The following is a 14807-nucleotide window of genomic DNA, read 5'->3' on the forward strand; positions in this document are numbered from 1 at the left end:
TTAAAATCCTTAAATTTTCTCAGAAATTGACAGTGCACCTTTTAATCCAGCGCGCCTTATGTATGGTTACTTGTTGTGCTTATTGATCGATTTTATGTGGTACAATGAGCTCAAAAATCTGTCGAAACGTGTAAGTACGACTTAGTTAAGGCAACGAAGCCGCTCCGCTCAATAGATATTCGGACCATTATGGCACGCTGTGTCACTACCTGATCGGCCTGTAACAGGAATGTAATGTCTGAACTAAAAGTGCATTCATGTAAGGCAGCCCGCGCCCGGAGTGTCCGTTAGCTGCAACAAACCAATCAGAGAACAGTATTTAGTACGCTTACCCCCTCCACGTAATACTTACTGTGCTTCAACATTATATTACAGGACATTTGTGTGTACGTAAAAGGACTCCAAAAATGGCACCTGTTAAGAGGCATGCTTACGAAGCGGGTTTCAAACTCCAAGCAATTGGCTACGCTGAGTGAGTGTATTTTTCTGTACCGGTAATTGTTGTTACAACTGAGTTGAATACAGTTTGATTTACCGGACTGTGTTGTTTTGCTTAATGCGCCTTATAATACGGTGCGGTTTATGTGTGAACATAGACACGTTAATTCACAGTGCGCCTTATAGTCCAAAAAATACAGTACCTTCATTTCTTCATTTATGCATATAAACTTTGTCCCTGCCCAATCTATAATTGATTCTGAAAATGATGAATACTAATCATTTCTGATGGCATGGCGTCACCAATTTATGACTTCTATTTTTAAAAACACAATTCTGCTGATTTGCTGTTTACCTCAATTTCCGAATAACAGCTCCTCCCATGTGACCACAGCACAGCAGTAAGTCCCACCTTTTAAGGACAAATAGATTCCACTCCAAGTATTCTCAGTCAAACCCGAGGTTTATATTTTCCGCAGTGTCAGAATTAATTTCCAAATATTTTTTCTGTTTATCTCTCCTTTAAAATACTGAACGTGATACTTTTCAGATAATTCTTATACCACAAGCAGAACTAGTGACTGTGCCACTTATTGCTTGCTTGTAGCTCCAAGGACAAAGACAACCAACCACCCAGAGATAGACAAACCTTTCTCAAAAGACTCAAAAGTCAAAAATCTTTATCATTGCAACAAAAGGAAAGAGAGGTGATATGCCTCTCAAAGCCCAGAATCACACAATATGTGGCAGGAAGTGTGCTCATTCTGTCACAACCAATCAGATGCTTTTTAAAGTCTGACTTATCACAACTGTCTCACCTCCTTTACTCACTGAGATACCAACTACATCCCCATGAAGACATCAATGTCAAGATGATCGTGTTATGGATTCCATTGCTATTTTTTCATCGAGCATGTAAATGCTGCTTTTTTTCCGGCCAAAAATTCTGTGCATTCGAGATTTTTCACACTCCTTTATTTAATGTCTTTGTTTTCGTTTAATTTAGATACGCTGGTTCCAGTAACAACAGTTCAGATCGGAGAACCAGTGACCTTGACATGTTCTTTACTCAAATTCAGCTCCGTACGATTCAAATGGTACAAGCAGAGCGCCGGGGATAATCTTAAATTAATTGTGACACTCTTGACATCTACAAGTGCGTTTGAACCAGAGTTTCCTCAATCAAGATTCCAAGCACATCTTCATGACGGTTTTAGCAACCTGACCATTCTGAGGACAGTCCAGGAGGATGAGGGGATGTATCACTGTACAAGCGCAGATTGGATTAACACTGCCTGGACTGGGACATATTTGTTAGTAAAAGGTAATAATGTGTTTTTTTTTTATTTTTTATTTTTTTATACAGACTTGTGTTTCTATGCACATTTGAAAAAAACGCCAACTGTGTTACTGCAATTTTTATTACACAGGAAAAAGTCAGACATCAAACTACACCGTCACTCAGTGGCCGACAGCATCAGGTCCAGGCCGAGACTCAGCAACTCTCCAGTGTTCAATCCTCTCTGACCCTGAGCACATGAAGTGTCCAGGACATCACAGTGTGTTCTGGTTCAGAGTCGGATCAGATGAGTCTCATCCAGACACCATCTACACTGACAGACATAGAAATAATGAATGTGACGAGAAATATGACGCTCAGAAGAGCTGCGTTTATCGCTTCTCTAAAAACATCAGCTCCTCTGATGCTGGGACTTACTTCTGTGCTGTGGCCACATGTGGAAGGATATTATTTGGAAACATATCTAAGCTGCACCTTGGTAAGATTTTGAGTTCATTAATATAAGACATATTCTAATTATGTTGATACCATTGTGAACAATATGGCTGTTAAGAAGCACTGAATTTGTTGTTTTGTTTATTTTCTAGCTCAAACAACACATTCAGTATTAATTGAGAGGGTGATTTTAATCGTGTGTTTGGCCATTTCTGTCATTGGAAATGTTGTTCTCATCTGCAAGATAAGAGTATGTGAACAGCGGAGAGGTGAGTGAAGCTAAAAGTGTTGGAAAGACTAAAATTCTCCTTTGACATTTATATTATTAAATGTATAATAATTATATGTTATACATGCATTTTAAAAACAAGCTCAGACAAACCTGTTCAAGTACTATTGTAAAATCATCAGGGCTCAGTCATTGTGCACATTTATGAAATTGACGTGAAGTAGCAGTAGTTTTTAAAAAATAGTCTTCCTTGCTAATTTATATCGTTCATTGCTCCTAATGATTTGTATTCTGTGACATTATACTGTGAGGGAAAAGTGCATTTATTGATTATATTTTTGTTATTATAATTTGTTTTTAGCCTCAGGAACGGAAAGTGCTCTTTCAGAAACACAAAAAGACGCCTCGCGACAACCAATAGACGATACTGTAAGTTAAAATGACAAATGAAAAGTATCATTCTGTAAATATATGTCTCCAAATCAGCATATCAGTCTTTACGACTAATTTGTTAATTGTTTTATTCACCACAGACTGAAGCTGAACACAATCTGAACTATGCGCCACTAAATTTCTCTGAAAGAAAAGCAACAAGAGGGAGAAAGAAGAGAGAGTTTGCCGAGGACTGTGTCTACTCTCAAGTTAAACACTGACACCGGTGACCATGTGGAGCATCTCCTGAATTATGAATTAAACCTCGCATGATACAGTTCCTGTACTGATTGTTTGGACTTTTTATTTTTCTATCTTAGCTAAATATTCAGAAATATCCCGTGTTAACAGAGTTCAGTTGCTTCATCGGCGACAATATTTGGGCTCTCAAAGCGTAAAGATAGTTTTGTTGCATTTTCCATCCCTGGTTTTTAACTGTATTGACTCACTGTCTTGTCTTGTTTGTTGCAATTAAAGTTTATGATATGAAATGTCTTTCTGAGTTTTATGTTTGCAACCGTTTTATGAACGTAAACGAGAGGAGAAAGACAGACGAGCGGGCTAAAGGAGAAATCTGGTCAACTTTTGACGGCAATTTCATCGAGTTGGATTTAAAGATTTTATAATACCATGTAGTGTGCAGATATTAGACCCGTATTTTTAGACTGAAAACCATTTATTCTGTCAAAATAATAAAAAACTTAACAATGGCTTTATACAGACTATGATAATATAAACACCTTTTCATTCTACTGCATCCTGTCAGTGTGCTGAAGCCTCTCAAGAAATTTCCTTTGTGACGTTTCATTACACAAAATGTTTGCTCATTAGAGATGCTGACAAAGCCACATGTTGGTTGATTGTTATTGTGTTTGTGGAGTTTTTACAATTTTCTGCTGGTAACAACCTGTTATCCACACTGCTCACCTATGATCTATGATCCAACCTATTACCCAAATCTTAATAAATTGCCATATTTTGCAAGAATACCTCAAACTTAGAGTTGGTATCACCTCCTGATTACTGCCAACATTTACGTCCAGTAACTTGGAATAATGGAAAGAAAAGCATTACATGTAATCCTTGTCACCAAAACACGAACCCACAGGTTATAGCCACAGCCTCTGCCAATTTCTACTTCCTGAACCCCTCCCACTAAGATTCACGTTATCCACCTAACAGATTTGGTTCAGTTACAACACACAGTTCTCGTGTGCACTGATTGTTCCCATCGAACACGTGAATAAATATTCACTGTTGTCATTGCCACATATGCCACAATCTCTCGAGCAATTCTCTGAGAGGTGACAAACGATAGAGAGAGAAGGAAAAAAGAGACTGACTGCTGCAAGCACGTGCAACTGCATGTGATACAAAACAGCCCTTTTTATATTTGTTCTACAAATATTTGTATTTTATCGTAGCCTAAAATGCTAATTACATTTTCCGTAGTTTAAAGGCCCTGGACTTACCCTAAATATATATAAGTATAAATACCATGTGAAAGTTAGTGTGTGGACTTCTTTTGAAACTAATTTAATTGTGGGAAAGGTTCATTATCAATAAATAACTGTGTTAAGTCCACTTTAATGTGGCCAAATCGAGACTCTGCCTTCATTACAGTATTCTGAGCCATGCTTCATTTTATCTTTGACATTATTGTCCTGTTGCTCGAGTGATTCATCATTCTGGTCCATCATAAAATATTTCAACAACTAACTACTGCACAGCTGGCAATGTCTCCTCTCCTCTCCATTCAACAACAGCACCAGTACTTTTGTTTGTGTTTTGTTCTAATTTCTAGGGGTAATAACAAAGGGATGGTTTCAGTCCCTCCAGGAAATCCCGATCTTGCGATCGCAATAATTAATGCAAATCCAAGCAAACTCTGCAATATTTGAAGGAGCTTGCACTTACTTAAAAATTCCTGCAATTTTTCCTCAACAAATGTCTTCAGCAGAAACTGTGCTGAAAGCATTGACAGCATTAAGTAAGTCTTTTCAGACAAATCTGGCTTTAATAACACAAATAACTCCTCGTTTACAGTCAGCACGGCTCTCCTCCTCTCATCTCCTCAACAAAACAAACCCTGTGTTCCGAATCGCATACAATTTCTTTTTACTTTTAGTATGGACTGCAGCTTCCCTTAAAACGTATATACTGTTGCATGTAGTATGTATATGTTAGAAAAATTACTCAGAGGCTGTATTCAAAATCAAACACATCAGACATTTATTCTTGCAAGAAGGAGCAAATACATACACACTCAAAGAAGGATATCCAGCATTGCTCAACGTCTGTCCTCCGTAGGGCAGCTTTTATACAGTGTGACAAGCAGTTGACATCCACCCCCATTTCCTTTACATCTGAGTTCAGTTGTAGGTCACAACATGAAGGTAAGCAGACGTCGTAAAATAAGGACATATGGACGTCGAAAATTAGACCATGCTGTGCACAGATAAATGGGTCCTTCCTGAGACAATAGGAACATGTTGTTCAATAGATAGACAAACATTCGACAAGTATGATGAGTTCATTATTTTTCCATCAGTATACAATTGGGACATACTACTACATCACAAAAATGCGTCTTGAACTTTGATGCACTTTGTCATATCCGTCACGATCCGTAGCGCAACGTTTGTGGTAAAAAGAAAAAGGATGCGATTTAGAACAAGTAAGATTCCTTTTAATGCCCCTTCTTCTTCTTCTTCTTCTTCTTCTTCTTCTTCTTCTTCTTCTTCTTCTTCTTCGTCTATCTTTTGTGGGCGGAGCATTAGCGCCATCAATTGTCTCGGTGGCTCAGTCAATGTGACGTCGACGTCTAACATACTATGTATTGGTACATACTAAATCTTGTTTTGGCCTACAAAATAGTATGCTGGTGAAAAGTGAAAAATCTGAATCATTGCAAACAAAATGAAAGAGAGGTGATATGCCTCTCAAAGCCGAGAATCACTCAAACTGTGGCAGGAAGTGTGCTCATTCTGTCACAACCAATCAGATGCTTTTTAAAGTCTGACTTATCACAACCGTCTCACCTCCTTTACTCACTGAGATACCAACTACATCCCCATGAAGACACCAATGTCAAGATGATTGTGTTATGGATTGCATTACTTTTTTTTCATCAAGCATGTAAGTGCTGCTTTTTTTCCAGCCAAAAATTCTGTGCATTAGAGATTTCACACACTCCTTTATTTAATGTTTTTCTGTTTTCTTTTATTCAGATACGTTGGTTCCAGTAACGACAGTTCAGCTCGGAGAACCAGTGACCTTGACATGTTCTTTACTCAAATTAAGCTCCGTAGGATTCCAATGGTACAAGCAGAGCGCCGGGGATAATCTTAAATTAATTGTGAAACTCTTGACATCTAACAGTGAGTTTGGACCAGAGTTTCCTCAATCAAGATTCCAAGCACATCTTTATGGCGGTTTTAGCAACCTGACCATTCTGAGGACAGTCCAGGAGGATGAGGGGATGTATCACTGTACAAGCGCAGAGTTCATTAAACCTCAATGGAATGGGACATATTTGTTAGTAAAAGGTAATAATGTGATTTTTTTTTTTACGGATTTGTGTTTCTATGCACATTTGAAAAAAATGCCAACTGTGTTACTGCCATTTTTATTACACAGGAAACAGTCAGACATCAAACTACACCGTCACTCAGTGGCCGACAGCATCAGGTCCAGGCCGAGACTCAGCAACTCTCCAGTGTTCAATCCTCTCTGACCCTGAGCACATGAAGTGTCCAGGACATCACAGTGTGTTCTGGTTCAGGTTCGGATCAGATGAGTCTCATCCAGACACCATCTACACTGACGGAGATAGAAATAATGAATGTGACGAGGAATCTGACGCTCAGAAGAGCTGCGTTTATCGCTTCTCTAAGAACATCAGCTCCTCTAATGCTGGGACTTACTACTGTGCTGTGGCCACATGTGGAAGGATATTATTTGGAAACATATCTAAGCTGCACCTTGGTAAGATTTTGAGTTCAGTAAAAAAAGACATACTCTAATTATGTTGATACCATTGTGAACAATATGGCAGTTAAGAAGCACTGAATTTGTTGTTTTGTTTGTTTTCTAGCTCAAACAACACATTCAGTATTAATTGAGGGGGTGATATTAATCGTCTGTTTAAGTCTGATTGTTATTGCTGTCCTCATTCACGCCATCAAGAAAAACAAGAGTGATTCTTGCAAAGGTAAAAGAAGTTACTCATATTTTCTCTAGACAATGAAATTTAAATGATTGAACCTTCATTTATTATTCTGTACTGTAATTTTTTTTTGTGATCCAGCTGCTGTTGGCTTGCAGAAAAAACGGGTTGGACAGAAACATCAACAGGTAAAGCACTTTTATTGTTTTTTATCTCATCAAGTCAATAAAGGTTTTGATATTGCTCATATTTTTTGTTCATATATTTTGTCAGACAGATGAGGACACCTGGATTTATTCTGCTGTCATCTTTACCATGATGAAAGCTGAAAGAAATGCAGTAAAGGATGGGAAAGCAGAGAGAGAGAAGATCTACACTGCTGTCAAGGCTTTGGGGTTGGATTAGACTGTTAACACATGCTTGGTGTTCATTTGCTTTGAATAATCAAGTTGATAAACTAGCTATAGGGCTTCCTTTATGTTGCAGTACTGTACATACTATAATGTGTATCATCTTAATTCAAATTTGTGTTCTTTTGTTTAAATGTATTTACACAGAATTTATCTTTTTCACGTAAAAATTACGAATAAAATACACTTTCTAGTGCCAAACTGTTGCTGCTGGTGTGATCTGTTTGTATTTCTAAACACTTTCTAATGTCACAGAAATCAGTTCAACATTTAAATTGCGCAAAACGGTTGTTTATCAGGTTTGTAATCTTGTTAACATCACAGGGATTTAAAAATAATTTAATAATGCGATTATTCCTTCAAGCAAAGTATATAACATTCAATATATTTACACTTCAGGATAAGTTTTTTTTTGTTCAATTTTAATAATGACTGTTACGAACCGATAGCCTGATGTGAACCAGAACACAGACAATTGAAATTCTTACTCCTGGAAGTTATAGCCTCCCTCTGCTCCATGCACATTACTGTGCTGCGCTTTGTTCACGTGCAACAGGAACACTCTGAACTTTCTGATTCACCCTCGTACGAACCAACAAAAGTTGTCCTGATGTCAGCTTCACATATTTTTGCTGCTCTAAACAAAATCATACTGATTTAGTGGACATATTAGTGTCTAATTTTAGTACAGATAAGTAATAACGGAAACAAACTTGAGGGCAAGCTGTTTTTTCTGTTTTGTCTAAGCCTTAATTTGTAGGTTTTGTTCGTATAATATCCTAGAGAGAATCACATATACAGTATAACATTTCAAAGACTATATAATTTTTTGAGAATTGTGACGTTCAAATTGATAGAGGAAGGAAACAGGACTTCTGTAAAAAAACAAGCGACCACATCTGTGTTCACCTGCAGGTTTTGGGGGCCTGTTGCAGGGTAGAAGTGAGGAAATGTCAGCAAAACCACACAGAAAGTCAAGAGATGTGGAGAACTCAAAAATATTTTGAAAAAAAAGACTGTGAGTCCACTGCGATAATAGAATTTAAGTTAAGAGCCAGAAAGATTTTACATGCAGTTTTTTTTTAAACGTAATTAATCTCTGTTTTAACTTATGCATTCAGATCAGTAAAGACCATCAGTCTTTCTGGTCTCACTGCACTTTGTAAAGGACTTCTGCATTTCTGTCATGACAGCAACAAATAAAGCTACTGTGGCAGACAAAAGCTGTGGCGGGCCGTTCCTCCACCCTTTGACCAACCGCTGAAGCTGCTTACTCAGATCAGACCTGACTGTGAGCTTCAACCGGATATGAAGTGAGAGAGGAGCTACGAGGCTTCAGCAGGCTAATTTTAGGTTTAGTTTAACTTGCTTGTTATTAAAAGTACAAATAGTATCTGATGTATATTCCCTGTGTGTTTCAAAGATACAGTCTACAATTATTTGCATCTACAGTTTTGAAATACATCATGTTTAGTGTAATTTGAATTTTAACATGACTTTATTGATTTATTGATTCCACTGCATCACTGCACCAAACAATGGACTAAACAAGCAGTGCTGTCAATCCTATTTGTTGTAACTTTACAGTCAAAGTCCTGCCTTTGCTTAAAAGATCAGTACTAATTGATAAGCAGTGGTCCAGCTTTGTGAGATTAAAAGAGACGGTTAGAAAGGAAGAAAAGCCCCTCATGTTGTTACACCCTTGTTTGAAAGCCCAACTACCTTAAAGCTTGAGTTTCCACGCATCAACAGTGTTTATAAAAGTTGTTTTGTGTCTCAGGTTCAACCAGTGCTGTGCAAACAAAGAAAAGACAGAGTAAAAAGGACACAGTGAAAAATAAACTCCTAATTGTGCATTTTGTTTTGAACAATATGCAACAGTCATTATTTTTCCTGGTCCACCTTCTGTATGTTGTGAGCAGTGAAGCTGTGGACAGGAAACACATTTAACAATCGACCCCGGCTGGGATCAAACCGGTGACGCTGTGCTTATCTGCTAAGAAGGTGTTGTGTTTTATGAACTACTTCATTGTCAGGCCAACATGTTGAGGTTTGTAGTCAACAGTATGTTGAGCCCTTTGAAGGCCACAAACCAAAATGTTCCAGTCTGATAAATGTGGCTGTAGGTTTTAACTCTTTCAGCTGCTTTCTCTGTACGCCTTACAAATACTGTAGTTGCTCCAGAAATCTACACCAGACCTACATGTTTTTTTTATACCAGAGTCTCTTATGTATTACTTGACTGCATGATATTGTCAGGTGTTCCTGTCACTACTGTAATGAAGCTGAGTCACTCAGGATTTGTGCAAGTCAGTCATTTTTGGTTTTGATTATTTTACTGTAACCAAAAGCATTCTTTTCATGTAGAAAAAAACAACACTGTTTGTATATTCTCTCATGCTGCCTCACTGTCAGGTCTTTGTTCAGGTTTACAAGAGTTTTCTCCCTCACATCGTTACATGGACCAGTTGAGTCAGAAACTTGTGATCTCTTCCGGGTGAATGTGTTTCTGTCATAATGTGAGAGTGATGCTTTGAAGTGAGAGTAGAGGAAGAGGGTGTGACCGCAACCACCTGGAAATATTTTTGTAGATGGATATTCTCTGAATATATGATCCCCACAATATAAAATGCTGTTTCAGGTGGAGGATACGTGTGTTCGTCCCAAACAGCTTAACCTGAAAAGTCTAAATCTTCTTGGCAATGTTGTGACCAAGAGTGTTTGGGTTCACAAGTAGTTGATCTCGCTGAGAGTTATAGACACATGAAACAAAAGCTTACTGCTGCTGCTGTTTCATGTGTTTAGGTTAGAAAGATAGTTAGTATTATTTCCACTGTGGTAGTACAGCAAAGCACCAACATATCGAGTGGCCAATCAGATCATTCTAAAATTGTTCCCTCCCACTTATTGCGAGTACATATTAAGGCAAATCAACGTATGAAATGTTCTAATGTAGATGCAGACACCAGTGGATTAATCGGGAAATGATGATCATATTTCATTTACTGCTGATGCTCAGAGTGGGGCGTAAGTATATAGAGCTTGTTTTCAAATATATATTTCACTTATCATTTCTTGCACTAACGTTTTAGCACATGATATAAAATCTACCTCTCACACTTGTTTTATTTTTATCTTTAGGAAGCGCAGATGATCTCGTCTTTGCAATGAAGACTGTGAGTGTTGGAGATAATGTGACTCTTTCGTGTACTCGTCATCCTAATGCTCTATACCAAGAAACCTTGTATTGGATTAAACTTGGTTCTGGAAATTTGCCTGAGTTCTTGGGAGGAACATATACTTTTGATTACAAAGGTAGTAATAAGACTCCTCACGTTACAACAAAACAAGAACCTGGAACGTACATTCTGCATATTAACGAAGCCGAGCTCAGTGACACCGGTGTGTACTACTGTATAAAAGTCAAGAAGCTTGACATGACATTTGTGAACGGAGCATCTCTGAGAATTAAAGGTAAATCTATTCAAATGTGTGTTTCTACGTATATCGATTATTTTCAACTATTATTTGTCTTAAAAACTGATCAAAACATGTTTATAATTAGTTTTTGTATTTCCCAGTACCCGAACCAGACATCACTGCCATCATTCAAGAGCTTCCATCTGATCCAGTCCATCCAGGAACCATAATGACTCTGCAGTGTTCAGTCCTCTCTGACTCTGAAAAGAAAACGTGTCCTGGAGATCACCGTGTGTTCTGGTTCAGAGCCGGATCAGATGATTCTCATCCCAGTTTGATTTATGTTCATGGAGGTAGTGGTGAAGAATGTGAAAGGAGTCCTGAGGCTCGCTCTGCAAAGAAATGTTTCTATAACTTCTCCAAAAACGTCACATCCTCTGATGCTGGGACTTACTACTGCGGTGTGGCCACATGTGGAGAGATCATTTTTGGAAATGGAAGAAGAGTGGACGTTGAAGGTAACTGCACCATATTTCTATGTAACAATAATACAACATTTGTTCTTACTGAAATAATTATCATTATTGGGTGCCTCTATTTACCAGCACTCAGCATGTGGGAATTGAAGAAAGCAAACACGGTTCTCGTTCTGTTGTCTGGTGCTTTGGCTGCAAGTCTGATTGTTATAGTCTTCCTCATTTACACCATCAAGAACAAGACATGTCATCGCTGCAACGGTAAATGACATTTCCCACACATCACATCAATCTATCCACTGGTATTTGGCGTTTGTTGCGTGTCAATTGACCGACAGCGTCTTTCATGTTTGTTGTCTCTGTTGCTCTGCAAACAGATGCTGTAACAGCCAGCGGTTATCAGCAAAATCAGCAGGTAACATTTATATCGGGAAATATCGTCATATTATCAAGTCAATAAAGGTTTTGATATTGCTCATATTTGTTTCATATATTTTGTCAGACAGATGAGGACACATGGATTTATTCTGCTGTCATCTTTACCATGATGAAAGCTGAAAGAAATGCAGTAAAGGATGAGAAAGCACAGAGAGAGAAGATTTACACTGCTGTCAAGGCTTTGGGGTTGGATTAGACTGTTAACACATGCTTGGTGTTCATTTGCTTTGAATAATCATGTTGATAAACTAGCTAAAGGTCTTCCTTTATGTTGCAGTACTGTACATACTATACTGTGTATCATCTTAATTCAAATTTGTGTTCTTTTGTTTAAATGTATTCACACAGAATTCATCTTTTTCATGTAAAAATTACAAATAAAACACACTTTCTAGTGCCAAACTGTTGCTGCTGGTGTGATCTGTTTGTCTTTCTAAACACTTACTAACGTCACAGAAATCAGTTCAACATTTAAATTGCGCGAAATGGGTGTTTATCAGGTTTGTAATCTTGTTAACATCACAGAGATTTAAAAATAATTTACTAATGCGATTATTCCTTCAAGCAAAGTATATAACATTCAATATATTTACACTTTAGGATAAGTTATTTTTTGTTCAATTTTAACAATGACTGTTTCGAACCGATAGCCTGATGTGAACCAGAACCCAGACAATTGGAATTCTTACTCCTGGAAGTTATAGCCTCCCTCTGCTCCATGCACGTTACTGTGCTGCGCTTTGTTCACGTGCAACAGGAACACTCTGAACTTTCTGATTCATCCTCGTACGAACAAACAAAAGTTGTCCTGATGTCAGCTTCACATATTTTTGCTGCTCTAAACAAAATCATACTGATTTATTGGACATATTAGTGTCTAACTTTAGTACAGATAAGTAATAACGGAAACAAACTTGAGGGCAAGCTGTTTTTTCTGTTTTGTCTAAGCCTTATTTTGTAGGTTTTGTTCGTATAATATCCTAGAGATAATCACATATACAGTATAACATTTCAAAGACTATATATTTTTTTGAGAATTGTGACGTTCAAATTGATAGAGGAAGGAAACAGGACTTCTGTAAAAAAACAAGCTACCACATCTGTGTTCACCTGCAGGTTTTGGGGGCCTTTTTCAGGGTAGAAGTGAGGAAATGTCACCAAAACCACAGAAAGTCAAGAGATGTGGAGAACTCAAAAATATTTTGAAAAAAAAGACTGAGTCCCCTGTGATAATGGAATTTAAGTTAAGAGCCAGAAAGATTTTTCATGCATTTTTTTTTTAAACGTAATTAATCTCTCTGTTTTAACTTATGTATTCAGATCAATAAAGACCATCAGTCTTTCTGGTCTCACTGCACTTTGTAAAGGACTTCTGCATTTCGGTCATGACAGCAACAAATAAAGCTACTCTGGCAGACAAAAGCTGTGGTGGGCCGTTCCTCCACCCTTTGACCAACCACTGAAGCTGCTTACTCAGATCAGACCTGACTGTGAGCTTCAACCGGATATGAAGTGAGAGAGGAGCTACGAGGCTTCAGCAGACTAATTTTAGGTTTAGTTTGACTTGCTTGTTATTTAAAGTACAAATAGTATCTTATGTACATTTCCTGTGTGTGTTTCAAAGATGCAATCTACAATTATTTGCATCTGCAGTTTTGAAATACATCATTTTTAGTGTAATTTGAATTTTAACATGACTTTATTGATTTATTGATTCCACTGCATCACTGCACCAAACAATGGACTAAACAAGCAGTGCTGTCAATCCTATTTGTTGTAACTTTACAGTCAAAGTCCTGCCTTTGCTTAAAAGATCAGTACTAATTGATAAGCAGTGGTCCAGCTTTGTGAGATTAAAAGAGACGGTTAGAAAGGAAGAAAAGCCCCTCATGTTGTTACACCCTTGTTTGAAAGCCCAACTACCTTAAAGCTTGAGTTTCCACGCATCAACAGTGTTTATAAAAGTTGTTTTGTGTCTCAGGTTCAACCAGTGCTGTGCAAACAAAGAAAAGACAGAGTAAAAAGGACACAGTGAAAAATAAACTGCTTATTGTGCATTTTGTTTTGAACAATAAGCAACAGTCATTATTTTTCCTGGTCCACCTTCTGTATATTGTGAGCAGTGAAGCTGTGGACAGGAAACACATTTAACAATCGACCCCGGCTGGGATCAAACCGGTTACGCTGCGCTTGTCTGCTAAGGTGTTGTGTTTTACGAACAACTTCATTGTCATGCCAACATGTTGAGGCTTGTAGTCAACAGTATGTTGAGCCCATTGAAGGCCACAAACCAAAATGTTCTAGTCTGATAAATGTGGCTGCAGGTTTTAACTCTTTCAGCTGCTTTCTCTTTACGCCTTTCAAATACTGTCGTTGCTCCATAAATCTACACCAGACCTATATGTTTTTTATGCCAGAGTCTCTTTGACTGCATGATATTGTCAGGTGTTCCTGTCACTACTGTAGTGAAGCTGAGTCACTCAGGATTTGTCCAAGTCAGTCACTTTTGGTTTTGATTATTTTACTGCAACCAAAAGCATTCTTTTCATGTAGAAAAAAACAACACTGTTTGTGTATTCTCTCATGCTGCCTCACTGTCACGTCTTTGTTCAGGTTTAAAAGAGTTTTCTCCCTCACATCGTTACATGGACCAGTTGAGTCAGAAACTTGTGATCTCTTCCAGGTGAATGTGTTTAAGTGATAATGTGAGAGTGATGCTTTGAAGGGGGAGTAGAGGAAGAGGGTGTGTCTGCAGCCACCTAGAAATATTTTTGTCGATGGATATTCTCTTAATATATGATCCCCACAATATAAAATGCTGTTTCTGGTGGAGTATACGTGTGTTCGTCCCAAACAGCTTAACCTGAAAAGTCTAAATGTTCTTGGCAATGTTGTGACCAAGACTGTTTGGGTTCACATGTAGTTGATCTCTCTGTGAGAGTTATAGACACATGAAACAAAAGCTTACTGCTGCTGTTGTTTCATGTGTTTAGGTTGGAAAGATAGTTGGTATTATTTCCACTGTGGTAGTACAGCGAAGCACCAACATATCGAGTGGCCA

At 37.9% G+C, this 14807-nt stretch overlaps 2 protein-coding genes across 2 annotated transcripts; both read left to right on the plus strand.

Annotated features, from left to right (window-relative positions):
• The first annotated feature begins 426 nt into the window (after positions 1-426).
• LOC138211568 (immunoglobulin superfamily member 3-like) lies at positions 427-3256 on the plus strand. The gene is made up of 6 exons (XM_069171523.1): positions 427-472; positions 1445-1772; positions 1876-2216; positions 2326-2442; positions 2764-2831; positions 2936-3256. The coding sequence occupies exons 1-6, from the start codon at positions 427-429 to the stop codon at positions 3053-3055; spliced, it is 1020 nt and encodes a 339-aa protein (XP_069027624.1). The 3' UTR covers positions 3056-3256.
• Positions 3257-5495: 2239 nt separating this feature from the next.
• On the plus strand, positions 5496-6859 carry LOC138211569 (uncharacterized). The gene is made up of 3 exons (XM_069171525.1): positions 5496-5511; positions 6065-6382; positions 6474-6859. Exons 1-3 carry the CDS (start codon positions 5496-5498, stop codon positions 6857-6859), a joined length of 720 nt encoding a protein of 239 aa, XP_069027626.1.
• The last annotated feature ends 7948 nt before the right edge of the window (positions 6860-14807 follow it).

Source organism: Embiotoca jacksoni, unplaced genomic scaffold, assembly GCF_022577435.1.
Source record: "Embiotoca jacksoni isolate LCO1_2020_lvr unplaced genomic scaffold, fEmbJac1.0.p SCAF_5, whole genome shotgun sequence".
NCBI classification, from domain to species: domain Eukaryota; kingdom Metazoa; phylum Chordata; class Actinopteri; family Embiotocidae; genus Embiotoca; species Embiotoca jacksoni.